Source organism: Oncorhynchus clarkii, chromosome 12 (assembly GCF_045791955.1).
Source record: "Oncorhynchus clarkii lewisi isolate Uvic-CL-2024 chromosome 12, UVic_Ocla_1.0, whole genome shotgun sequence".
Taxonomy (NCBI): Eukaryota; Metazoa; Chordata; class Actinopteri; order Salmoniformes; family Salmonidae; genus Oncorhynchus; species Oncorhynchus clarkii.
In genome coordinates this window covers 23,163,800-23,189,459 of record NC_092158.1, presented here as the reverse complement: position 1 = coordinate 23,189,459, position 25,660 = coordinate 23,163,800, and the positions used below count along the sequence as shown (strand labels likewise).

The window sequence follows — 25,660 nt, the reverse complement described above, 5'->3', positions numbered from 1 at the left end:
TGTCAAATAACATCCTACAGAGAGGTGTCTTAGAACCCACTGAGATACTGTAGCTCACCTTCAAAGTCGACATGGCCGTCTCCATTCAGGTCAATGTCCCGTAGGATGTCCTCAAGGTCTCTATGACCAACCTAGTAGAATAGGGAAAGAACCGAGAAAAAGCACTACTCAAATGTAGGCTACAGTGAGACATGATCAGACAGATGCATGGACAGATTGAGTGAAAGACGGAAAAACTCAAACAGAAGGACCACTTTTCTTACCTGTTGACCTAAAAGTTTCTTCATTGCTTCTCTGAGTTCAGATGTGCTGATCTGGCCATCACCATTTGTGTCAAACTGAGAGAGAAGGAGAGAATAGAATAATGAATAATTAACTAGTTAATCATGCAGTATTGTATTCTGCTCTTTCCCCAATACAGTCGTCTTTCCTATATTACTAATGAGTTCCCCATACACATGAATGCTTCTCCTCACTTAATCAAATTTATATTAGCTTAAATATTTCTAGCTTTCTTTCATCCCCTTTGGATTTTGTTCTTTCTTTCTCTATTATATAATTTATATGTAAAAAAATAAATAATAATCTCACTCTATTCCTATCTCTCTCTGTCTTATTTTTCCATTCATACCACCCTTCTCTCTCTCAATCTCTTATCCTCACCTCTTTGAAAGCATCCCTTAGCTCCTTGACCCCGATCATATCTGCTGTTTCAGCCAGGAGTTTGGGCCCCATCAACTCCACAAAGTCCTCAAAGTCCACATGTCCTCCCACTGTGTGATGAAGAGTAAACGTAGGTTGAAGGATGTCAGATATAAATTCACAAAACATGTCACAAGAATACATACAGGGACTTTTGTACAATGTCAGAAATATGCAGCTTTTTTTAAGAGGAGAGAGAAAGAGAAAAGACTGGCAAAATTTAAGCTACTATCATGTCTACATCATATTCAGTCATCAATTTTCTCCAAGCCCAGATAGTATTTATGGAAGCGAATGTTATCTTCTTTTCAAGGTTAATTGTTAAAGGGATCAACATCAGAGGTATTGGACCTTGAATGTTCAGAGCCTCTGTGTGTAATGGTGTGTGCAAGTGTCTTTTAGTGTGTGTTAGTGGAAGGGGACGGGGGGGGACAGGGGTACATAGAGCATGAATTAGAGATAGAGAGAAAGAAGGAAGAAAGGACATAACATGATAGTGTAACAAAAGAGAAAAGGATAGAGGAAAATGCAAGAGCATAGAAAAAAGGAACGCAGGACCTCCCATATTGCTCTCTTTTATAGACACACATACCGTACGTATGGTTACTCACAGTTCATGTTGATCTGCTGGCTCAGTTCTATCAGCTCCATCTCAGTAGGCATGTAGCCCATGGTTCTCATGCAGTTGCCTAGGTCTTTACAGCCAATGAAGCCATCTTTGTCTTTGTCAAACTCTTTAAAAGCCTCGCGCAACTCTGAGAAAGGAAAGCATAGATGGAGAAATATCAATTGTGCTTTTTAATCACATTATAAAAACCATCAGTTGGCTTATTGTTTTACTACACTACAATGAGTGTGGTGTTATAATACACATGACAGGGAGAGTGAGAGGTAAGCTTGAAACAGTCCGCAGGCTGAAAATATTCCAAATGTACTCAACACGAGAATGAGATTTTACCAAGGTCAGGCAGATCCTTTGTTTGTATGGATCTAAACCAGTAAGAACTGCTCAATGACTGTATATATGAATGTACAAAGCCATTGATCACATGACACCATTCATTCCTATGTGAAGACTCAATAGCGCATTGAAGCCAAATGAAGTCGGTTAAGATAGCATCTCATGGAGACACAAAATGAGCAGTTTGAGCTACACTAGGAAGTGACGTTGCAGGTTCTCAGTGCTGCTCCCTCTCATTGAGTAATGCAGTTGAAGGCCGACTGGGTTACTGCAGGCTGCCATTAGCAACTAAATTATCCTTGTCACTTCTGTGTGCGATTTTAAAATATTTGATTCAGGGACCTACATCTGGTGTATTACACAAAGCTTGACCACGAAGATTGCCATTTTTCCATTCACTATAATGAGGGATCTAACCTTGCCTACAGTACCGTGGTCAGCCTTGGACTTTGGTGGCTTCAATGAGAGGGGGCAGTTGTTCTCCCCTGGGAATGCTACAGACCAATATGCAATATGTAAGCTCATTGTAATTCATACTGTTTGCTCCTGTATAATGAAACTTACCATCCATCTCCTCCGGCCTCAGCTCTCTATCCTGTAAAGAATCAAAAGTCAGGGTTAGGATCCAGCAAGTGGCATTCCACAATTGATGGCTCATGACAGTACAAAACTCTTGTGTGAGATATCATCAACTTAACAATCGTTATACATCGTAGAGTACTTTTGTTACATGTGCAATCACAGTTTTTTTTGTGTTAAATCATGTAATGATGAACCCAAATGCAACTTAGTTTAGAGCATTTGTTTGATGCTTGAGTAGCCCATCTACTTAGCTGAGAGGTGCATGCCAACTTTGAGGGTTGGTGGTGAGTCCTGGGGGAACATAGGATGAAGGAGTTCCATTTGTTCTCTCTTAAGATTAATGTCTAGCCTTTGAATTAGCTCGACCCCACCCCTGCATCCCCTAATAGCATCACAGAACAGAACACATCATCATGACAGGCTATGAACGGTGCCAGTCTACCAAGGAGAGGTCAGTGCACATCTTCCCTTAATGACAATGCCTTGCTACTGAGTCTACTGATCACAGTGAGACGGATACAGACGAAGACAGATGACCCTGTTGCTGCTCCACAGACATTAGTAATCAGTCTAACATTCCGTCAAGGCAATACTACGTGGAACACAACGACTTACATTCTATCAGAGTGGCACAAATGGCAGTGAGTGCCATCACTCACACACAGTCGCACGCGCTCATTTTCACACCAACTGACAAGCATTCTATATGTAGGTTACTGTGGATATTTTGAGTCCATTACCTTCTTCTTTGAGTCCATAAGGAGTGTATTGGTCAACGTGGGTGAAAAAGAAGCAGACAAAGACAAAATGTCTGTATGATTGTGTGTAAGTTTGTATGAAAATGTTTATTTTCTTACATGTAACTACAAACTGTAAATGTGTCTCTGCATGCATTATGGGCATGTGTCTGTTTGTGTCTGGACTTACGTACAGCCTGCCGGCTCTCAGCGAAGCCCTTGCGTAGAAAGATGCAGGCAGGCCCCAGTACGTTGTGCATGTTGCCTCCATTCTGAGCCATAGCAACTAGTGGCTCAAGATAGCCCCCCCCAGTCCCCTCCTCACAGGACTGCACTGCTCTGTAGTTCTTCTTCTGGTCCTGGGGTCACAGATATCCAGGGTGTGGGGCCAGGAGATAGAGGCGCAGGGGCAGAGACAGGGATACAGACTGTGACTCAGCTTGTGGATGGACAACAAGGAGTCAGTCAACAACAAGGGGCTAGCTGGTATGAGGGTGGGTGGATGGAAGTGGAGGTGGTGGTGGAGAGGCTGAGAACATGTCTGTTAGTCCCTGTGAGTGAGGTCAGAGGTCAGGATAGTAATGGGGCTAGTCAGTCAGTCATGTGGAAGGAACCCAGTCAGGGATTGGGTTCAGTGAACGGGGCAATTAATGCCACCCATCCATCCCAAAGATGTCTCCGTACTGCTGAGGACACTGATTTGACTCAGCACACTGCTAGGGTTAGATAATCAAAGAGACACAACAGCTAACTTAGACAATCAGCACAATCCAAGAGAGGGCACGCAGGGAGACCCAAACATATATCTGCAAGCCATTCTGCTTTTGACATATGCACAATGTAATAGTGGCACAATGATCCCTGTGTTAAAAATGTAGGGTTCTCAATACATAATTTTGTCTAAATACCATTTAAATACAGGGTTTTATTCATGACAGGAAAGCCACACGCATATAAAAGAGACGGATGGATGGCTTTGTGCTCATTCCAATTAACCATTGTCCCAATCATGGAAAGAATGAAATACATCCAGCCATTACATTATAATGACTAATTTGTCTGTGGACCAGGGGGCAGTGACAGGCCATACAATGCACAGACCTAATTACAGACAGAGCCACAGGTTAATTAAATAGGAAGGGTGTCACGCCATGACCTCAGAGAGCCTGTTTATTTCTCTATTTGGTTAGGTCAGGGTGTAATTTGGGTGGGCATTCTAGTTTTATCTTTCTTTGTTGGCCGGGTATGGTTCCCAATCAGAGGCAGCTGTCTATCGTTGTCTCTGGTTGCAAATCATACTTAGGCAGCCTGTTTTCCACCTGAGTTTGTGGGATCTTGATTTTGTATGGGTGCTGTGTAGCCTGCAGAACTTTAGGTTCGGGTTAGCTTTTTTGGGGGGGGGGGGTGTAAGATGTACACTTTCCACTCTGCGCTTTGGTCTCATTCCAACGACGGACGTAACAAAGGGAACATCGGCCACCATAAGAAACCTTTAAAAGTAAAAAAATAAGGGCCAACCTTTCGGCAGTGTAATGACAGACAAAGAGAAAAGTGGCATCAGTGGACAGAGAGGAGCTGTGGTAAGAGACTAGAATGCTGACTGGCTTATGACAGAAAGTGTCACTATACATGGAACACTGAGCAGTTAACTTAAAGTGGAACTGACAGCATTGTTGGCAGAATAGATGGATTCAGTTTAATGTATGATTCATATAATTCACCAATACATTTCTTGGTAGTCTGAACAATATTGCTATCAGGTTGGTACATTGTTTGCTGCCTCCATTCGGGATGCACTGTTTCAGTTTCAATGTCTCAATATTTTGGTAAAAACTAACAAAAGTTCCCAAATTTAAGACGACTATTTAGATATATGCAGAAATACATTCAGATGTATCTTGTGGCATTTGGCGAATGTGTTCTAATGGTCTAAAGTCATGCTGTTGCAACTTCCTGTAAACACACTGTCCAGTTAAAAGTGAATGATGGCAGGCCTGTGTGACAAATGGCTTATTTGCCTACTGTAGCCCTGATTGGCTATGGCTCACCGGTCTGCGTAGACTCCGGTCCTGGACAAGACAGAAGTTTTTATTAGGTTTTATTGACTGCAGTGTCTTAATTGTCCAAACTTACGTCCGCTTTCCCACTCTATAATGCTATAGAATTTTCACAAACGCTGTATTTTAAGTAATTCCCAAACATTCTAAGAATTTATGAAAACGTGAAAATGGCCATATCTAAGTGCTCGCCTGTCAGAAAATATAACAAAAGAAATAGTGTCATATTCTTCCTGGGGGTGTATATGAACAGATTTTAATAATATGTAATGTTGCTAAAATGCTGTCAGTTGATCTTTGAGGACAAATGTGAAAAGAGATGCATGCCAAGAGTGTGAAAAACTGTCATCAAGGCAATGGGTGGTTACTTTGAATAATAATGTGTTTAACAATTTTTTGTTTACTACATGATTCCATATGTATTATTTCATAGTTTTGATGTCTGACAATTATTTTACAATGTAGAAAATAGTACAAATAAAGAAAAACCCTTGAATGAGTAGGTGTGTTCAAACTTTTGCCTGGTAAATTACTGTCTATCTATATGACATGCCTCTAATATGAACTGATTCAGGAAATTAGGCATATGAATTTGTTCTTAACCGACTTGCCTAGTTAAAAATAGGTTCAATTAACGCTTTTGTCTATTTCAGTTGGTCAGTCTGTGTTGGTAATCCTGTTGTACGCGGCTTTTTTTTTTTTTAAATGTAGCTGCATAAGTGTTGCTCTCCACTTTCTGGAGGATCGAGTTTTGAAATCAGTGGAAAGAGAGTATGATAGCTAAAGAGATGGGAAAACACATGTTTCCAGATTACGTCTTCAAACTAAGGACATTTGTGGCATGGATCGGTGACAGGGAGACGCGTCCATCATGCATGATGTATACGGGTAAGATTAGCTAGCTACATTTTCAGATATTACACGTTTCTAATTTTGACAAAGTGATTTCATTTCAAGCTAAAGTGTACTGTTAGTTAGCGTTAGCGGCCTGGCTCCCTAGCTAACGTTAGGTGGCTGGCTCATAAGCTAACGTGATTGTGTGTGTGATCTTACACGTTGTTTACCTAACCAGGTTCTTTGTTTACTTAGGTAGCTAGCTACATGTCTTAAGCTAAAATGTACAATACCTGTTGACTATGGCCAGTGTCAGTAAACATCGGCAAAAAAACAATGAAATTGTTGTAAGCAGAGCTGGTTAGGCTGTTTTCATGTTATCCAGAGGTAAACAAATCATCAGCCAGAGCATCAAGCGTGCGCTCTGAATGCAACAAGATAGGTGGGGTTAAGAGGGTGTGAACGATGCTGAATAGGTGTAGACGAAGAAGAGCTCTCTCACCGAAACACTAAAATGCAATTTTCTCAAAAGTGAGTTTACAAGTTTATCAACTTTCAAAGCAGAATTATTTTCCCATTGTTCCTCAAATGCAGTGTATGATATACCATTTTGTATCTCTGAGTCTCTACTTTTATCCAATGTAAAAAAAAAACTGAAATTCAAATTTTGCTTCATAAGACCGAATCCAGGTGGTGAGTCACATCTCCTTCCATTGTTTGTCCCCCCCCCCAAAAAATGGCCTTTCTCTCCAGCTAGAGAGCTCTTTATGGGAGAATCCTAATTGCATACTCCTCGTGTCCTCTCACCTCGCCTACTTCTCAAAACCCATTAGAAGAGAAAGTAAGAGGGGAGAAACCTCTGGCTTTCTCATCCAATGGGTTTTGAGAATAAGGAGAGGACACAAGGAGTATGATTATGAGATTCTCCCCCTCTATCCCTGCCCATTTTCCAGACCCCCCCCCCCCCCCCCCCCCCACACACACACACACACACAGCATTTGCCCTCCAATGTACATGACCTTCACACTCCATCTGTTACAGTGGCATTTCCAGCGCCAGCTCATGCCCTGCTACACAGGGCACATCAGCAAGTGATACACGAAGCAGTGCTGATTATCTGATGGTCCATTGTGTCACCAATCTCTACTAATGTTTAAAAAAAATGTATTACGTTGAAATGACAGCTAAAACAATATTCTAATGTGAGAAGCAGTAACTTCCCTCGCTACAAGATGGCTTCAACAGTTGCTTGTCATATTGTACTGTACACGCTCAAGGATGTACAGCTGCTGAAGGGGATGAATCTCACTGATGTGTGGTGAAGCAATGCTCCCACTGAACATGAAATCCTGTCTTTACTGTGCAGTTACTAGATGGCTAAAGAGCTATGGCTGTCATTGTTGATCCTTCTGTTAAATCACTGAATTATTGTTGTACATGGACTAATCATATACTACTGGCAGATAATGTAAAAATCCCTTCATGATAAGTCCAATATATCCATTCTATAGTCCATTTATAGTACAATGAACATTAACTGGTTGGAAACCCAACCTGCGTTGTGCAGGGCGTCTGTTAAGATCAGGCTAAAATCCATCATGCTCCTGCAGGCATGGTTCAAGACTATAGCGCCACCTGTTGGTATGTCTGCGCCACATAATCCCCTCTGACGATGTGAAGTGTTGATGCTTGAAACATGTGGTTGATCATGACAGGAGCCTGCTCAGTGACACCACTCATCCCAGCTATCGGATTCAAGAACAACACAAGACACTGTCTACTACACTAAGGACTCCCACACAGTCACTCCAGCACAACTGTTATATTCACATCTATGACAAATAAATATGTAAAAACAGTCACAATGTAGTCCTAATGCGTGGTAGAGTTCATATATTGTCCATGTACAACTATACTGTCGTCTTCCTGTCCACAAAATATTTCAAGCTTCAGTCAGTATTCTACGCTGGTCAGCTGACTATTTTGGTCTTTGAGGTTCAGTGGGGTTGATGAGACCATAGCATGAGACACTAGGTTGTCCTGTCTCCTCTAATATTCATAACTAGTCTGTAACAGCGAGAGCACAGCTCCTCAGACCAGAAGACTGGCAGAGATGCCCCACAGTCAATACAAAAAAAATCCATGTCCAGTGTGGTCCAATAGCCTCCAGTCAAGTTAAGGACAGTGTGAGACAGACATGCACCACAGACAGTCAGGGGTTCAGGTGGTCCACAGCCAGAACACAGTACACAAAACCTTACCTTCTTGGAGAAGTGAGATTTGACTGAGTTCCCCATGGTAAGTCCCTCTCGTTGTGTGTCTAACCGTGTCTGTGTTAGTATGTCTGTGTGGTGTGTGTGTATGCGTTTGTGTTTGCATGTGCATGTGTTTCTATGCATGCATGGGATAAAGAGAAAGGAGGTTCAGTGGGTCACAAACTAAGACAAAAGGGAATTTAGGGGGAGAGAGAGACACAAAGAGCGGGAAAGTGAGGTTGCACAAGATCCACAGAAGACCTAGAGGGAAGGACACTGGGAGTCATGGTGAGAGAGGTAGAGAGGAAAGAGGGGAGGTAAACTTAAATGGAGGAAAGCAAAGAAATGCAACAAAGAATGAAAGATCAGAGAGACAAAGACATGAGAGGGAGAGGAGGCAGGCATGCGTGTCTTAGCGAGATGCAAGAGCTCAAAGTAGAAAATACAAGATTGCTTATTCATTAGCTCACCATCCTCTCTCTCTCCCTCAGCCTCTCTCTTTTTCTCCCTCCCCCTCTCGTCTCTTCCTCACTCTGTTGCACAGTTTCAAACCATCTCTACAAAGCAAGAGAGTGACAAAGAAGCTTGTTCGGACAAGCATATTACCTTCCCCCGAGCATGATACTGGAGACAGTAATCCAAACACACACGCGTGCATACACTCGATTAAACACACTCACGGATGTGGGGCTGTGGAGCTAAAAATATAACGCACCCTCTCTCTCTCTTCCCCCTCTCTTTTTCCCTCCCTCTTTCCCCTATTTCCCCTCTCCCCCTTCTCTCTCCCTCCCCTCCTCCCTCTCTCTCCGCTCCTCTCCCCTCCTCTCTCTCCCGCTTTCTCTTACACACGTATGCACATACACAGAAGAGTACGTTCCTCACAAAGTAATTTTAAGCTAGAAGGGACAGTATTGAGATCAAAGCTCTACAAAATACACAATAATTTAACATAAAAGGCATGTGGATGATGGACCACACACACACACATGCATACATGTACAACACACACCACAAATCACTGCACACTTGTTATATATCTACAGGGTTCTGAGCATTTAGGCAATAAGCACCACATGTATGCTGATAGCAATCTCTGCAATCACCTGCAGTGGCTGCCACTGGTCAATCGTTTCCCAATAGTTACACACACCAAGGTCCTTTCTCTCGTCTATCCTCTACCTCTTTTATTCATTTATTCTTTGTCTGCCTCTCTGTTTTACTCCTGATGATTCATCCAGCCTCTCACCGGAGGCTCATTGTGAACATCAGAACACATCAGAAATCAGACACAGGAGCCGTTGGCTCTCATAATGTCAGCCCAGTGTGTGCACAGGCATAACACACACACACACACACACACACACACACACACACACACACACACACCTGTTTATGTGCCAATTCACATAAACAATAACGCTCACTGTGTTCACCTCCTGATATACACTCATCCATACAACATCCCTCTATATGTTCCTTTCATAACAAGGCACAGTCAGCACACAAAGGAAAGCTTGCATTAGTATTTCCATACCCACATTCACACACATGCAGACACATACAGTTTGCCACCGGAGAGACATGCCACTAATTCTAAGAGGAAATTTGATGTTAATAATTGCTTTTGCAGTTTAATGAAGATTTGAGGTCAAAGTTAATCCCATTTGATCCATCTAGTGAGCTAAATGGCTTGGGAGAGGAGGGAGAGGAGACTGGACTGGTAGGGCTGGTAGCATCATCTCTCATGATTCTGCCATGGTATGTCTTTTTTCTCATTCCATGTATGTACTATACTACAGTACTGTATGTGAGTGTGGGTTCATTCTGTAACCTCCATATGATGAATATATCTGCCTTTACAGTCCATTTTTAGTTCCTCATCCAATTGCCTATAATTATTACCATATTATAATGCTACCTTAATATTCACATCAATATTCACAAGTCAGATACAGATGTTCTTCAGAGATATTACATTAATAATGTACTTTATACCTTATATGTTAGTTTCATCTGGGGTAGATATTGAAGAATGGATAACCCATATGTCTGGCTCCTTATGGAGGAGAGAAGAGCCTGAGAAACAAGTTGATTTGGGATGATGACCTTATAGCATCTGTATGTGAAAATCACCCGAGGAGGATTCAGTCAGTGACCTGTAAACAGCCCAAGTAGGGAGAGATTATGGTGACGACACACCATATCAAACCCTGAGTTGAAATAACAGCCTTTTTAATTAAAAGTCTGAAAAATGTATTAGGTTAAATAGGTTGTTATTTTTATGGCAATGAAAGTATCATCTTTCATTTGAAACTAATTTATTCCATGCTAGGAATAGTTAAGTGAGAAGCTCATGAAAAGATTTCTCCTTTTTCTAAAGGAGAATGGATGGGGAGTAGTTTGCCGTCAACATTTCAAATAGCATAGCACATGGTATCATGATACAACCTTAGCCAATATTACTATTCTCTTCTTCTGCCTCTTGCCTCTGTGTCCCCTTTCACTCTCTCTCTTTTCCCTGTTTCCCTGTCTCCCTGATTTCCTCTTCCAGTGGCTACGGACAGCCTCAGGTTCCCATGAATATTCATCATTAGCACTCACACACATAAACACACACATGCGCACAGACACACACGTCTTTACACAGTCTCTTGAATTTCACGGTCTAATCCGTCACATTTCAATGGGGATTTAACTGAATAGTGAAAATGTCTACCTCCTTCACAACCATCCATTAATGGACTGTATAAATAGCCATCTGTGGCTATAAATAGTCTTTGGGCTATAAACATATTGAAGACAGAAATTACAGTTGATACGACAATACTTATACATGTATCATGGCAGCTTGTCCACACCTCCTTTTCCCTTGCCTTTAACACCCAGTCCTTTCATTTTTCTCTTTCTTTCCCGTCATCCATGCTCTCTTTCTTTCCCGTCATCCACGATCTCTCTCTTTCCCGTCATCCATGCTCTCTCTCTTTCCCGTCATCCATGCTCTCTCTCTTTCCCGTCATCCATGCTCTCTCTCTTTCCCGTCATCCATGCTCTCTCTTTCCGTCATCCATGCTCTCTCTCTTTCCCGTCATCCATGCTCTCTCTTTCCTGTCATCCATGCTCTCTCTCTTTCCCGTCATCCATGCTCTCTTTCTTCATCCATGCGTCATCCATGATCTCTCTCTTTCCTGTCATCCATGTCATCCATGCTCTCTCTTTCCCGTCATCCATGCTCTCTCTCTTTCCCGTCATCCATGCTCTCTCTCTTTCCCGTCATCCATGCTCTCTCTTTCCTGTCATCCATGCTCTCTCTCTTTCCCGTCATCCATGCTCTCTTTCTTTCCCGTCATCCATGATCTCTCTCTTTCCCGTCATCCATGCTCTCTCTCTTTCCCGTCATCCATGCTCTCTCTCTTTCCCGTCATCCATGCTCTCTCTCTTTCCCGTCATCCATGCTCTCTCTCTTTCCCGTCATCCAATCCATGCTCTCTCTTTCCTGTCATCCATGTATCCATGATCCTGGCATCCATGCTCTCTCTCTTTCCCGTCATCCATGCTCTCTTTCTTTCCCGTCATCCATGCTCTCTCTCCATTTTCTCTGCCCCCTCTTTCCCTTTCAGACCTCATCAAGGTCAGTATGACCTGGCAGGAGAGAGGGAGGGAGAGATGGAGAGGAAGACAGGGAATGATGGAGCGAGGGTCAGAGAACTAATAAAAAAGAGAAAGGAATGAGACTTACAAAGGAGAGAGAGGGAGAGCGAGAGAGAGATGACATTTGAAATGTCTATTCCTTTAGAACTTTGGGAGTGTAATGTTTACTGTTCTTTTTTGAGAGAGAGAGAGAGAGAGAGAGAGAGTGGGGGGTGGGGGGGGTCCATAGAGTGAAATAGGAAATTATTCAGTGGAATAGTGACAAGGGAAGGTAGGGAGGAGGGAGCATACCACCAGCAGGAAAAGGAGGCTTTAGCTGTGCTTTTACCGGAGAGGTTTCCTTGCTGTCACGCTCGTTGAAATGATTGGACCAAGGCGCAGCGTGCGTAGAGTTCCACATATTTTAATCAATCGAACTCATCAAAATAAACAATATAGCACAAACGAAACGTGACGCTAACAGTGCTACTAGGCAACTATACATAGACAAGATCCCACAAATCAAAATGGGGAAAATGGCTACCTAAATATGATCCCCAATCAGAGACAACAATAAACAGCTATCTCTGATTGGGAACCATACCAGGCCAACATAAACCATTAATCACCTAGATGACCCACCCTAGTCACTATCACGCCCCAACCAACAGAGAATAAACAGCTCTCTATGGTCAGGGCGTGACACGTGCATTATCTCCAGAGCTGTCAAATGCTCCGTGACCAAGGAGCTGAAGGGGAAAAATAAAGTTCTGTATTTTCCTTACATAACCTAGGTCTGTTAGCATGACTGCCTTCCCACATAGCTCAGAATCTTCCTCCTATTTATCCAATTCCTTCACTCTTTAAATTCCTGTCACCCCTGTGGCTGCTCGTATGACACACAGAGGTTGGGTTTGCGAACTGTGAATTTGCTAATGTGGGATTGGCAGGATCATTACCCTAATACACACACACACATCATTATCACACACAGTTTATTAATGAGTGTAACTTATCTCAAGCTGGGTAAACTGGATAAGAACCAAATAGCCTGTTATCAAATACTGTTGTACACATAAATTAAGAGTTTATATCCAAAATAATATAGCCACCTACTTTTCACTTGTTTTTTCATCAGAAATGATTGCTTATGGGTACCTTCATGTGTATGTAAAAATATTACTGTTCTTAGAGTTTTTATTCATAGATTTTAGATGTTTATGAACATTTATTTTTTTGCAAAACCCTATACTGTATTTACATTCGTTTCGCTGGAATGGAATGTTCGAATCCTGTATATTTTACTGTAATATGTGGTTGTCTCACCTAGCTATCTTAAGATGAATGCACTTACTGTAAGTTGCCCTGGATAAGAGCATCTGCTAAATGACACAAATATCAAATGTAACTGTTTTACATACAGATCTCATATTCCTGTATTTAATTATTATTTTTAAACATATTTGAAATATTGATTTCACAAATGATAAGTTTGTATAGTTCTTTATTGAAAATGTAGTTATTTGTTACAATTGACTGTGTAAAACCTAGAAGTACTACTTATTTCTCTGAGAGTGAGGCAGATAAATAGCATCAAGTGATAGATTTTAAACAAATGCACTGCATGACCAAAAGTATGTGGACACCTGGACATCTCATTCCAAAAGCATGGGCATTAATTGTTACCCCCCTTTGCTGCTATAACAGCCTCCACTCTTCTGGGAAGGCTTTCAACTAGATGTTGGAACATTGCTGCGAGGACTTGCTTCCATTCAGCCACAAGAGCATTAGTGAAGTCGGGCACTGTTGTTTGACGATTAGGTCTAGCTTGCATTCGGTGTTCCAATTCATCCCAAAGGTGTTTAATGGGGTTATGGCCAGGGCTCTGTGCAGGCCAGTCAAGTTCTTCCACACCAATCTCAACAAACAATTTCTGTATCAACCTAGCTTTGTGCATAGGGGCATTGTCATGCTGAAACAGGAAAGGGCCTTCCCCAATATGTTGCCACAAAGTTGGAAGCACAAAATTGTCTAGAATGTCATTGTATGCTTTAGCGTTAAGATTCACTGGAACTAAGAGGCCTAGCCCGAACGATGAAAAACAGCCCCAGACCATTATTCCTCCTTCACCAAACTTTACAGTTGGCAGTATGCATACGGGCAGGTAGCGTTCTCCTGGCATCCGCCAAACCCATATTCGTCTGTCAGACTGCCAGATGGAGAAGCATGAAGCATCACTACAAAGATCGCGTTTCCACTGTGCCAGAGTCCAATGGCGGCGAGCTTTACACTACTCCAGCCGACGCTTGGCATTGCACATGGTGAGGCTTGTGTGTGGCTGCTCGGCCATGGAAACCCATTTCATGAAGCTCCCGACGAACAGTTCTTGTGCTGGATGTTGCTTCCAACGGATGTGACTAAAATAGCCGAATCCACTCATTTGAACGGGTGTCCATATACGTTTGTATATATAGTGGACATGTCTGTCATTGAAGAACGCCATGCCATGATTAGACAGTGTGTGTTTTTTACCAACATTTCTCGTTTATTTAATTTTACCATGCACCTGCAACAAAGATAGCTCAGATGTGCCAATGCCTTTTGAATTTTCTACCCAAATTTCAGAAAATGGATGTATAGCGTTTTGGAATTAAACTCTTTAAAAATACCACTTTTAATACATTGAATAAGCTGTGTGTTTTAGGGTTTCTAGTTATAGTTTATAGTAATACAAATGCTTAACACACATTGAATCTTACAAACAGACACACACTCTCTGACTTACAGTACATATTGTGAGCAGCCACCATCATCTGGTGGTGTCATCTGGTGATTAGGCATTGGTGAAAAACAATCATCCATTTACTTCTCTGCCCAGACTTCCTGCCCAGACTTCCAAAGAATATTTTTCTTTCCTCAGAAGTGGTAGCTTAAGGTAAAAAAAAATTCAAGGTCGCAACTTTGGTTTTCGAAATGGGGAGGCCATAATATATATGTACATATTTTTTAAACACTCCAAACAGCGTACCTGACCGCTTGGAGATGTCCACCTGGTCCTAAAGCACACCGTTGCTTTGTTTTGTATCACATTCCAATGATAAAACTGGGGGGGACAAAAATGCAATTTCAGAATTTGGAGGGGACATGTCCCCAGTGAAGGTCGCGCCCCTGAATAAAGTACTCAATACAACAGTGAAAGCTGTGAATAGACTGCTGTAACCTGGATTGGTCTATAAATGGAAATGGAGTTGGAAATTGTAGCCTACATACAATAATTAAAGTATGACTACAATGACAATGCGCAGACTGCTATGTATGACACAGATTAATAGAAAATATGAAAGCAGTTATGTTTCTGATAATTATGATCCATGTGAATTGAGTGTATGACCCACTGGGCACAGACGTCAATTCAATGTCTATTCCACGTTGGTTCATTGAAATGACGTGGAAACAACGTTGATTCAACCAGTGTGTGCCCAGTGGGTAGTGTAATGATGAGTATGGAGAGTATAGTGTAATGATGTTATCATTCATAACTGATGAAAATTTGTAGCTATGCATGAATTCATACGTCTAGACAGGGATATTGTATTTATATCAGGATTTTCCTTTATTGATAGGAATCATTCATCATTAAACACTCATTATTTTCATGTCCAATTCTCACAATGCCCCCTCCTCATCACTTTCCTCATAATGCCCCCCTCCTCATCCCTTTACTCATAATGCCCCCTCCTCATCCCTTTCCTCACAATGCCCCCTCCTCATCCCTTTACTCATAATGCCCCCTCCTCATCCCTTTCCTCACAACGCCCCCTCCTCATCCCCTTTACTCATAACGCCCCCCTCCATCCCTTTCCTCATAACGCCCCCCTCCAACCCTTTCCTCATAATGCCCCCTCCTCATCCCTTTCCTCACAATGCCCCCCTCCTCATCCCTTTCCTCACAATGCCCCCCTCCTCATCCCTTTCCTCACAATGCCCCCCTCCTCATCCCCTTTACTCACAATGCCCCCCTCCTCATCCCCTTTACTCACAATGCCCCCCTCCTCATCCCCTTTACTCACAATGCCCCCCTCCTCATCCCCTTTACTCACAATGCCCCCTCCTCATCCCCTTTACTCACAATGCCCCCTCCTCATCCCCTTTCCTCATAACGCCCCACTCCATCCCTTTCCTCATAACGCCCCCTCCTCATCACTTTCCTCATAACGCCCCCCTCCTCATCACTTTCATCAGTTAAGAACAAATTCTTATTTAAATGACAGCCTACCCCAGCCAAACCCGGACGATGCTGGGCCAATTGTGTGCCTCCCTATGGGACTCCCAATCATGGCCGGTTGTGATACAGCCTGGAACGTGCCCCTCATCCCTTTCCTCACAACGCCCTCCTCCTCATCACTTTCTTCATAATGCCCCCCTCATCACTTTCCTCATAACGCCCCCCTCCTCGTCCCTTTACTCATAATGCCCCCTCCTCATCCCTTTACTCATAATGCCCCCCTCCTCATCACTTTCTTCATAATGCCCCCCTCCTCATCACTTTACTCATTATGTCCCCTCCTCATCCCTTTACTCATAATGCCCCCTCATCCTATTCCTCATAATGCCCCCCTCCTCATCCCTTTCCTCACAACGCCCTCCTCCTCATTCCTTTCCTCAAAACGCCCCCTCCTCATCACTTTCATACATGAAGGGCACATTTTGGCATTTGCTGTATGGTAGATGAGAAACTCCATATTGCAAATGTACCTTACTAGAAGTCTGCAAATTTTTCTAAAATTCGCCGACGGTGGCGGGCCGTGCACCGGGGCCAGATCTTCCGGGAAGTCATCGAACGAAGTCTCTCGGACATTCGGTTTCCGTTTTATAAAACTTTCAAATTTTTGTCATTTTTCCGCGGTCCAGGTAAATTCCAGCAGATGGCGAGTGGAATCTTATTGCAAATGTACAAAACATCACCAATCACGACGTGGCCATTTCTCCTAAACGGAAAAAACTTTGAAGACGAAACTTGGTGAGCATAGGTTTGGCATAATGGGCAGTTAGCCCTGAACAAGATGGCATCGAGGCCTCAACTCTTTTTGAGCTATGGCCATTTTTCTGGGATTAAAGGTCAAAAACGAAAATAGAGCGCTAATTTGAACCCCTCACGTCAAAGTACATGAACCTATGGTGTCAGGAAAAAAAGAACCAGACATTTATCTATCGTAATTTAAGAGAAATCGTACAATGTACAGTTGGTGATGCTCAAAATTATTATTTTTTTTCTTCAAAAAAGTTACAGATCCAGTTGCAGCATGTTCAGACAAATCCGTTAAGGTGGGTTTCGGCGCTCTGCGAGATTTCTGTGATTTTCTGAAATAACACACACTCATTCAACCCTCTGTAAATAAGTCAGTTCTTAACGTAAAGACTTAAAAACTCATTATTCTATAAGAGCCTACCCCAAGAAGGATATGTGTTCACTTTCAGCTTCCTGTGTCAACTGGAAGTGCCTTAAAATGGTGTAATAGGGGCTGTTTCGAAAGGTTAAAAAGGTCAGATCTTTTCAAAACGTCATATGTGTGATTAGGCAACAGATGTCAAAGAAATATAGCACTATGTTAAGCCAAGAATCAACCTAGATGGTCTATTTAAAAGATTTTTTAAAAACCGTCCAAAATGACCAGGGGCGCCCCCTATTGGATGGGCAAGGGTGGGGGGTGCTCCCTACCAAACCGTAGACCCCTTGCACCCCCCACCCGTGCCCATCCAATAGGGGGCGTCCCTAGTCATTTTGGACGTTTTTAAAAAAATCTTTTAAAAAAAATAGACCATCTAGGTTCATTCATGGCTTAACATAGTGCTATATATCATCTGGGCAGTATAAATGCCATTTGGACATGGTTCACTGACTTTTGGGTCTGTAAACCGACTCCCTATGATCGTACATGGCAAATGGACATATCATCCTGATTTGGCACTTTCAATACTTTCACATTGCATTTGGGCATTTCTTACTGCATTTGGCAATGGTTCACTTACTTTTGACTTTGACTTTTGACCTATGAAATCATATTGCAAATGGACAAAACTTATGCCTTATGGACAATAAAAATAATTATGACAATAAAATATGACAAACGTATGTTCATACAGTTCTTATACATGTGTAATTGACAAAAAAAAATCTAAAGAATTTCAAAAAACAGTCCAGAAAGCAGTTTCAAATGTTCAAAATTTTACTCTTGGGTCTTGATTTGTGTTACATTTGCAATAAGAAAATTTACAGTGGAGCGTGCTCGCCATCTATTGGATTTTTGCTGTGTGACACTTGGCATTTGCCATATGGCATTTGCAATCAGTGTTGAATGAAACAACGTCCATTTGAGTGGTATTGTACATTGTGTATATGTTTCGTACGGTGCCAATAAGATCCCATTCATTTTTGTCCATTTCAGGGGGGTGTTCCCTTACTTCATAATGCCCCCCTCATCACTTTCTTCATAATGCCCCCCTCCTCATCCCTTTCCTCATAATGCCCCCCTCATCCCTTTCCTCATAATGCCCCCCTCCTCCCTTTCCTCATAATGCCCCCCTCCTCATCCCTTTACTCATAACGCCCCCCTCGTCCTTTTACTCTTTTTTTTTTTATTGTATTTTTTATTTAACCTTTATTTAACTAGGAAAGTCAGTTAAGAACAAATTGTTATTTAAATGGCGGCCTACCACGGCCAAACCCGGATTATGCTGGGCCAATTGTGCACCTTCCTATTTGACTCCCAATCATGGCCGGTTTTGATACAGCCTGGAACGCCTCCCTCCTCATCCCTTTACTCACAACGCCCTCCTCCTCATCATTTTCTCATGACCCCCCCCTCCCCTTTCCCCCCCCCCCCCTCCTCATCACTTTCCTCATAATGCCCCCCTCATCCCTTTCCTCATTTAATTTTAAATTTTTTGCCCCCTAGGCAAGTCAGTTAACAAATTGTCCTCCCCCTCATCCCTTTACTCATAGCCCTTCTATTTCAGCAATTCCTTCTGATGAAAATGAAAGTGAAAGTGTAGGCTCTGCCCTAATTTATGTGCTCTCTATCATCATAGCATGAAAAATGGCCCAAGACGATGCCCAAGGACCAGTCAGCCCTTCCTCCATCAAGGGGCCAACATCTTTCTCTACAGTATCCAGAGGACTGACTATTAAATGTGTGATAGAATAATACTATAGTGTCTATGTTTAGTATATATCAAAAGAACTCTGAAGCTAGCTACAGTATATGTATGGATATATGATCTCTGTGGTTCCTTTTAGTTGTTCAGAGTAAACTCTGACGACACTGTATGCAATTGTCCTACTCTGCCCACCCCCACAGGTCATCACACATAGATGTGACCCCCTTCCTAGAGGCTTCCTTGACAGGTTTGATCTGATTGGATATCTTAGTTTTACTACCTTTTCGTTTGGTCTCTGGATTGGTCAACAATTTATTTTTAATACAAACAAGTCATATCTGGTATAAATGGAATGAATGTCTGTTGTTCTCTCATCTTGATATTTTCTAATTTCCTAGGCTTCTATGCCTCTGGCCTAGTAGGCATCTCTTTGTTCATGCTTTATCTTGTAACTTAACCTTAATATGCCTAGAATTATGTTTTGTTAATAATGTCATTATTGCCTTGTAACTTAAGCTTTATGCCTTGTATGTGAATCCATTCAATTTAGAAAGTTATTAAATAATACTTGCATTTTGCCATCACTTCTCATTACCATTCCTTGATCTTACTCAGCTAAACGCCTAATGCTTGCTTGCATATTTTCCTCTGCTCGTTAGGGCGCAAACCTGTCACCAGCGTTAGGCGCATAATGACACTCACCTAGACTCCATCACCTCCTCGATTACCTGCTCTATATATGTCACTCCCTTTAGTTTCTTCTTGTTCCTGTTCCTGTTCCATGTCGGTGCACTGTTCGTGTTTCTTGTTTTGTTCTTTTATTTATTAAATGTAGTCACTCCCTGAACTTGCTTCCCGACTTTCAGAACACATCGTTACAATTTTAAATATCTTTATGGAGTCAGATATAGTTATAATAGACTTTGTCCATTAATTGAATAGTCTTATTACAGGTTGCATGTAAGGTACATATACACATATCAAATATTACCCTGCTACAAAAGTATGCTATTTATATGGATGCTTGAGATAATATGTTTTCTTATGCAGGAATCCCTGCTTTAGTCACCAATTTGCAAACTGGCTTTGTCAGGTAGCGCGTTAGCCAAAGGATTTGAATATTTTTACTATCACACGAATGGCTGTTCTCCTCCACTCTCTCATAATCAGGTCTTGGGAGTGTTATATTTAGCTTCCACTGGCAGAGAATGAGTTCTGTAGGGAGACCTTGATGTTACATAAGAAAAATATGAAATATAGAATGTCAGTGGGTACATTCTCACTCCATATCAAAAGATGTATTCAAAGTATACTTGTGCCAATAAAAATATATGATAAGATAAATATGATAAGCTAGATATGATATGACATGTAAATGTCACCTAATAGATTATCACAACCAAAGATCCAAACACACGCATGTGCACACACAGACAAGTGTACACACACACATCTTTGTATCAGACAAACAGAACATCTTGCAATATCTAGACACCACCACACAACTCTCAGTTGACTTGAAACTTTGCTATTATGTAATTGGACACAAACGCTGCATATCCAGTTATAGATCTGATCCTACTGAAATAGTCAGAGCTTTCTGACAAGTCTCGGACTTACAGTAACTAGCATCAAGTGACACAGTCCCCTTGCATACTTTTTCTGCTCAAAAACTCCTCCAGCTGAGCAATTTCACAGCCAAGTGAGTGAGAAATAGACAGATATTGTCATTAAAGGTCCTTCAATATTCCCATTTCAAAGCACAATGACTGGATAGAGTGATAGAGGGCTACTGCATCGTGTCTCACTGTGGAGCAGATTGAGATGTTGTAGGCACTATAGAGCACAGCAGTGCTGCATAGATTGGGGTTTGCTGCCTAGAACTCCTGTGACTGATTGAAGCTCTGGCCTGGTTTGAGTGAAGTTATTTCTGGCACACATTAACACATGGGAAACGTGTTGTCTCCTTCTGAGCTTTCTATCTCCCTTAGCACTGAAACTAATATCTCAGCGCCACGGGAAGAAAACAATGGATAGCCTATGGAGAGCAACAGAGGCACTATAGGAACGGGGTTATTTGATGAGGACTTTGAGGAGGACCTTTGTATTAGTAGAGGAGATGGGATGCAGGAATGAAGATGGAGAGGCACACTTCTTTTGCCATCCACAATCACCTGTCTATGGCCCCAAAGTCTGACAAAGATTATACCTTTTCCATACCTAAATGATTACAGTGTGATAACTATTCAATCTCACATTTTTTTAAACCTTGATGTGAGTGTGACTTATCACAAATAGCTGTGTGTGTGTGTGTGTGTGTGTGTGTGTGTGTGTTCAGCACAATACAATTTCCACAGGATTGGAAAGTTGATCCACCTGCCATTGCTCAGGTGACAGACATGATGAGAGTATCCTTCATATCAACACACATGACAGTCTGCCACCCCCTCCATCAAACTAATTACCAGATACACAGATAAGTGAAATTTGGACTCAAAACATATCTACATTTTTGATATGGTCAGCTGGGGTGAATGGGTGTCAGGTCACATTTGGCTTGGGTTCCTGCTCTACCTGTCTCTCACGTTTGACCCTATCCTACCAACCTGACACTGAAGCATTATAATTTTTTAATGCTTGAGCTGTCTAAACTATATAATCTGACCTATAGGCTACTACTCATATCTATCCAACGGTCTTGTTTCAAATACATTGGAATATTTTAGGAAAAATCTTTGGGAAATGTTATAGTGCACTGTGCAGTTGGAAAAATCCATAATCCCAGCCTTCTGTTGTCACGCATCATATAGCTATTGCAACTACCTGCTCTGAACGAAAGGTTCATCCTTCATTTCTGTGTTATGAATTACTGTTTAATGGTGTTACACAACAAAACACCTACGTGTTTATCCGTGCATAATAGAGCCTTAATGGCGAAATGCATGAAATGGTTAATTGTGTAAATTAAGTTGAATATTTTTGCATTTAGAAATTATAATTCAAATTGACCCTTGAAATAAAAGTGAGTTTAGGTCGCGCGGCGTTTTTTGGCAAATGCACATAAATTAATTGCCTATTGTGACTAATAATCCCCCGTCTACTTGTTGAATCCTTGAGTTGATTTTGAATGTTTGTTCGAGAGTAGGCAGGCTAATCAATGTGTTGTAGTGCTGTCTAGACACGGATTTACCTACCTGCCCGAAGACTGATTTCACTATCGGATGCAGATTGGTGTCATGTTCAGGTGGAGCTGTGCTGAGTCTTTTGGCGGTCCGGCTGGTAAGGGGACCGGGCACTGGCATGGACGATACTGGTGGGTCAGAGTTTAAACTCGTGGACGACCCAGCAATTATTCTGTCCTTTGATTCAAAAAAGTACGCAGTGTCGTCGGATTGTTTTGTATAGGATGGAGTTGGCGAGGACCTCCGGTCCGGACGTGCGTTCCCGTGGTGATGCGCAGGCGGCAGGTCACATTTGGAGGTGTTGTGATGGTGGTGGTGTGGGTGGAGGTGTCTGGACGACTTACTGCGGTCTTTCCCACTGCGATCCATCCGCTCTCTCATTTCTTCCTGTCTGTAGCCGTCATCGTAGTGGTTGCTGTGTTGTTGGAAGTGGTGGGAATGTCCCCGTTTATCACCTCCATTCCTGTCTGTCCTGCCACCGGCATGCCTCGGTTCACAAAGCGGTCTGCGCGCGCTTGCCTCGCACTCATCGCTCCAACACGGCTCGTCAGGTACACCGCTACCCCCTTCGGGTTGATGATGGTGACTGCGGTGGCTGCGCGACCCATGATGCTCGGAATGATGTGCGGATCTGCGACTCACCGGGACCGCTGAGGATCTCAACAGAGAGATCGTAGATTCGCTCTTGGGAAGAGAGGAGCTCATTGCCGTGTGCCGTTCTTTTTACCTTAATGTATTACTTTGTGCAGATACCAGCACAATACTGAAGGTCGTGTGAAGACAGTTGCAGGTGCTGGGCATTTAGCCGGTATACTGTTTAGTCAGGGCAGTCTATTGGATCCCCTCTCAGTAACCTATTCGCGCGTCTCAACAGCCTAGACTACAGTGCAAACTAGGAACACCCACCCACTGCGAAATGATAAAGTTCTGAATGCCACCTGCTCGCTCTATTGTATAGATGCGAGGCTACGTGTCATACGAAGTGACGAATCAGTCGCTTCTATACACGCGCAGAACGCATCAGTGAATTTGGGTGGCTTTGGAAATGGATTTTATAGTTGCCTGCTATGCGGCGTGCCGTACACTGTCCTCGCGCAAAGTTCGTTAGGTCCCGCGTCACCACAGATTATAATGAATCGTAAAAGAGCCGAATATCATTATAATTAGTCACTGCTTTACTCATTCATCCCGACCCCGGGGGGCCATGAGGTTGAGCATCACATGATGCGAAACAAGATAATAGGTGAGAGGGGTACGACATTGTTTTTACTTCACTGCCTTGCCAGAACAATTGTCAATCAAAGGTTTTTTGTTCAGTTATTGATTAAAATACCTAACTAGAACTGCATCTCTTGGACAAATATTCCTATATTCATGTCAAAGTTAAGTACATTAGTATCAGCATGATATTCTCAATTTCATCAATGAATCATATTGCAGGGAATGAACGGTTTTCCTCTTTTCCTCTCATCTTCTGTCTAGTAGGACCATTGAGGACCATTAGGAATTGCCATTCTACCAGAGTAAAAAGCAACAGCCTGCATGGAATTCCGACCAAACTCCCCATCCCCAGACCTATCTAACCATCTTCCAACTTTCCATCCATCCTATAGTCTACTCTAAACATTTTCAAATATATATCCGGTGAAACACTATTGCTCAATGCCATCAAAACAAAAAATCTATATATATTTATTTTCCTCCACAATGTCTAAATAGGCTATTACCACTCCTGTTGGCAGTTGGCTCTTTCTCAAATGGCCTCTGTCTTTCTCTGGCCTCTCTCTCTCCCCCAGTGTTCTCCCTCCCTCCATCCTCCCTAACCCTAACTCTCTCTCTCTAGGGTAAACAGATGCTCTCAAGCTGAAAGTGGAGCTTATGTAATATTGTACTTTCACCTTCCAACCCCATCTCCATACATTTGTAATGGTCAAATCACATGTACAATTACTTAGCACTTCACCTTTTATAAAGGTTTTGTAAGGGATGTATCATTGGTTGTAATTGCGTGATTGTTTGTGCTTGCTAAATAATTGAGTTATATGTCTGTTATAATTCAATCAATTAGTTATTACTGTTTAATACCAATAACAAAAATGCTCTAGAAACAAACTGTTTTTACAACTTTTGCAAAGCCTTTTTAAAGGGCACTTAAATGTGAAGGGTATTTTGAACAGCACCATTTACTCATATGAGTGTGTCAAATGTCTCAATGGAAATTGTAAAAAAAAAAAAAAAAAAAAAGAGTTTTTTAAAGAATAATAAATAATGAAATTCACTATACATTCTTGACCATACATATTTGGGTTGTTCCACCAATTTGGTCAAAGAAAACGTTTGATTTCACTTCATTTTTACATTCTGTCATACACTGTAAACCCCAAGGCATGTTTAACTCAAATACTTCTAGTAATTTGTACTCAAAGTCAATGAAAAGTCATTATTACATCAAATGTTTACTGGTAACTTTTTTCCCAGCATGCTCTACTGCAGGTTGATTTTAAAAAAAAAATGTTTTTAATATCTGTTTTTGCATGTACATTGACTGATTGATTTATTAAATGCTATGATACACAAAGATAAATAAAACAATTCTAACTAATCCAATTATTGAATTTGTGCACCCATTACTGAAATGGTTGTTCCAGTTTTGCTGGGTTAGGTCATTTCCTCCTACTATTTTTATCCCTGGCAGCCATTATGAATGCAGGTTGTGGATGAATACAAATTGCAACTATTGGATAACCTAACGTTGGCTGGATTCCAATAGGAATTACATATCACTTTGCAAGACAGTATAATGCGATTATCAGTACATTTCAGGTACATTTTCCATGTTGCCCATAAATACTGGTTAGAAGATTACTGTGAACATTTTTGGGAAAGTTTGTAGAATTTTGCAACCCTACTTGCAGGCCTGATGTGGCCTGTAAATTATGTGTTTCAGGCCGCTGTATAAGGCCTTATGATATATGTAAGGGTTCAATTATAATGATAATATTCACCTAGGAACTCACTTGGTGAAGGCCACAGGACTGAAAATGAATGAATTCAACAACCATGTCTCTGTCACTAACAAATACAGTCATGGGTGGTTTACTCTACAATTCCGTTGAAAAGGCAAGGTACACTCACAAGTTATTGGAAGTGTGGCTTAGTGGGGGCGTTACATTTAAGTATACCTTACTCAAAAAACCTGCATTTGTATTACTCATATGAAGGTAATCAGTTTCCTCAAAATGTTTGAGTAGCCAGAACGTATCCAGTTTTACAGTGTAAGGAGTACACGTTCAACTTAATTAACAAAAAACATATTTTCCCATCTCAAGAGGTTAAAAAAAACTATATTATTAAGTAAGTACCAAACAAAGTAGTGTTGGCGTGACGGGGTTGACGATTTCATCTTGTGACAGGGGGAATGGAAGCTTTTTGTGTGCGACAGAAGGACAAGCTTAATTTTTTAAATTTCATTATCAATACATTTCTAGCCTATCTATGGGTAACAGGAGACGTGTCATTCTCTTCTGCCGAAGTCGGTTCCTCTCCTTGTTCAGGCGGTGTTCG

At 41.8% G+C, this 25,660-nt stretch overlaps 1 protein-coding gene across 3 annotated transcripts in view; it reads right to left on the bottom strand.

The window, feature by feature from the left end:
- The window catches only part of LOC139421937 (calcium binding protein 1b), a 28,839-nt gene extending 5,845 nt beyond the window's left edge, over positions 1-22,994 (bottom strand). The window contains exons 1-6 of one of the 3 annotated variants that reach the window (XM_071173073.1): positions 22,109-22,994; positions 2,228-2,258; positions 1,314-1,457; positions 664-773; positions 264-338; positions 59-131 (exon numbers count right to left, since the gene is read on the bottom strand). In XM_071173073.1, coding sequence (XP_071029174.1) covers positions 59-131; positions 264-338; positions 664-773; positions 1,314-1,457; positions 2,228-2,258; positions 22,109-22,801 — 1,126 coding nt within the window. In that variant the 5' untranslated portion in view covers positions 22,802-22,994. Of the gene's footprint in view, positions 1-58; positions 132-263; positions 339-663; positions 774-1,313; positions 1,458-2,227; positions 2,259-2,985; positions 3,042-3,176; positions 3,337-22,108 lie in introns of those variants that run through there. The other 2 variants (XM_071173076.1, XM_071173075.1) reach the window with 2 other exon arrangements.
- Between the last annotated feature and the right edge of the window lie 2,666 nt (positions 22,995-25,660).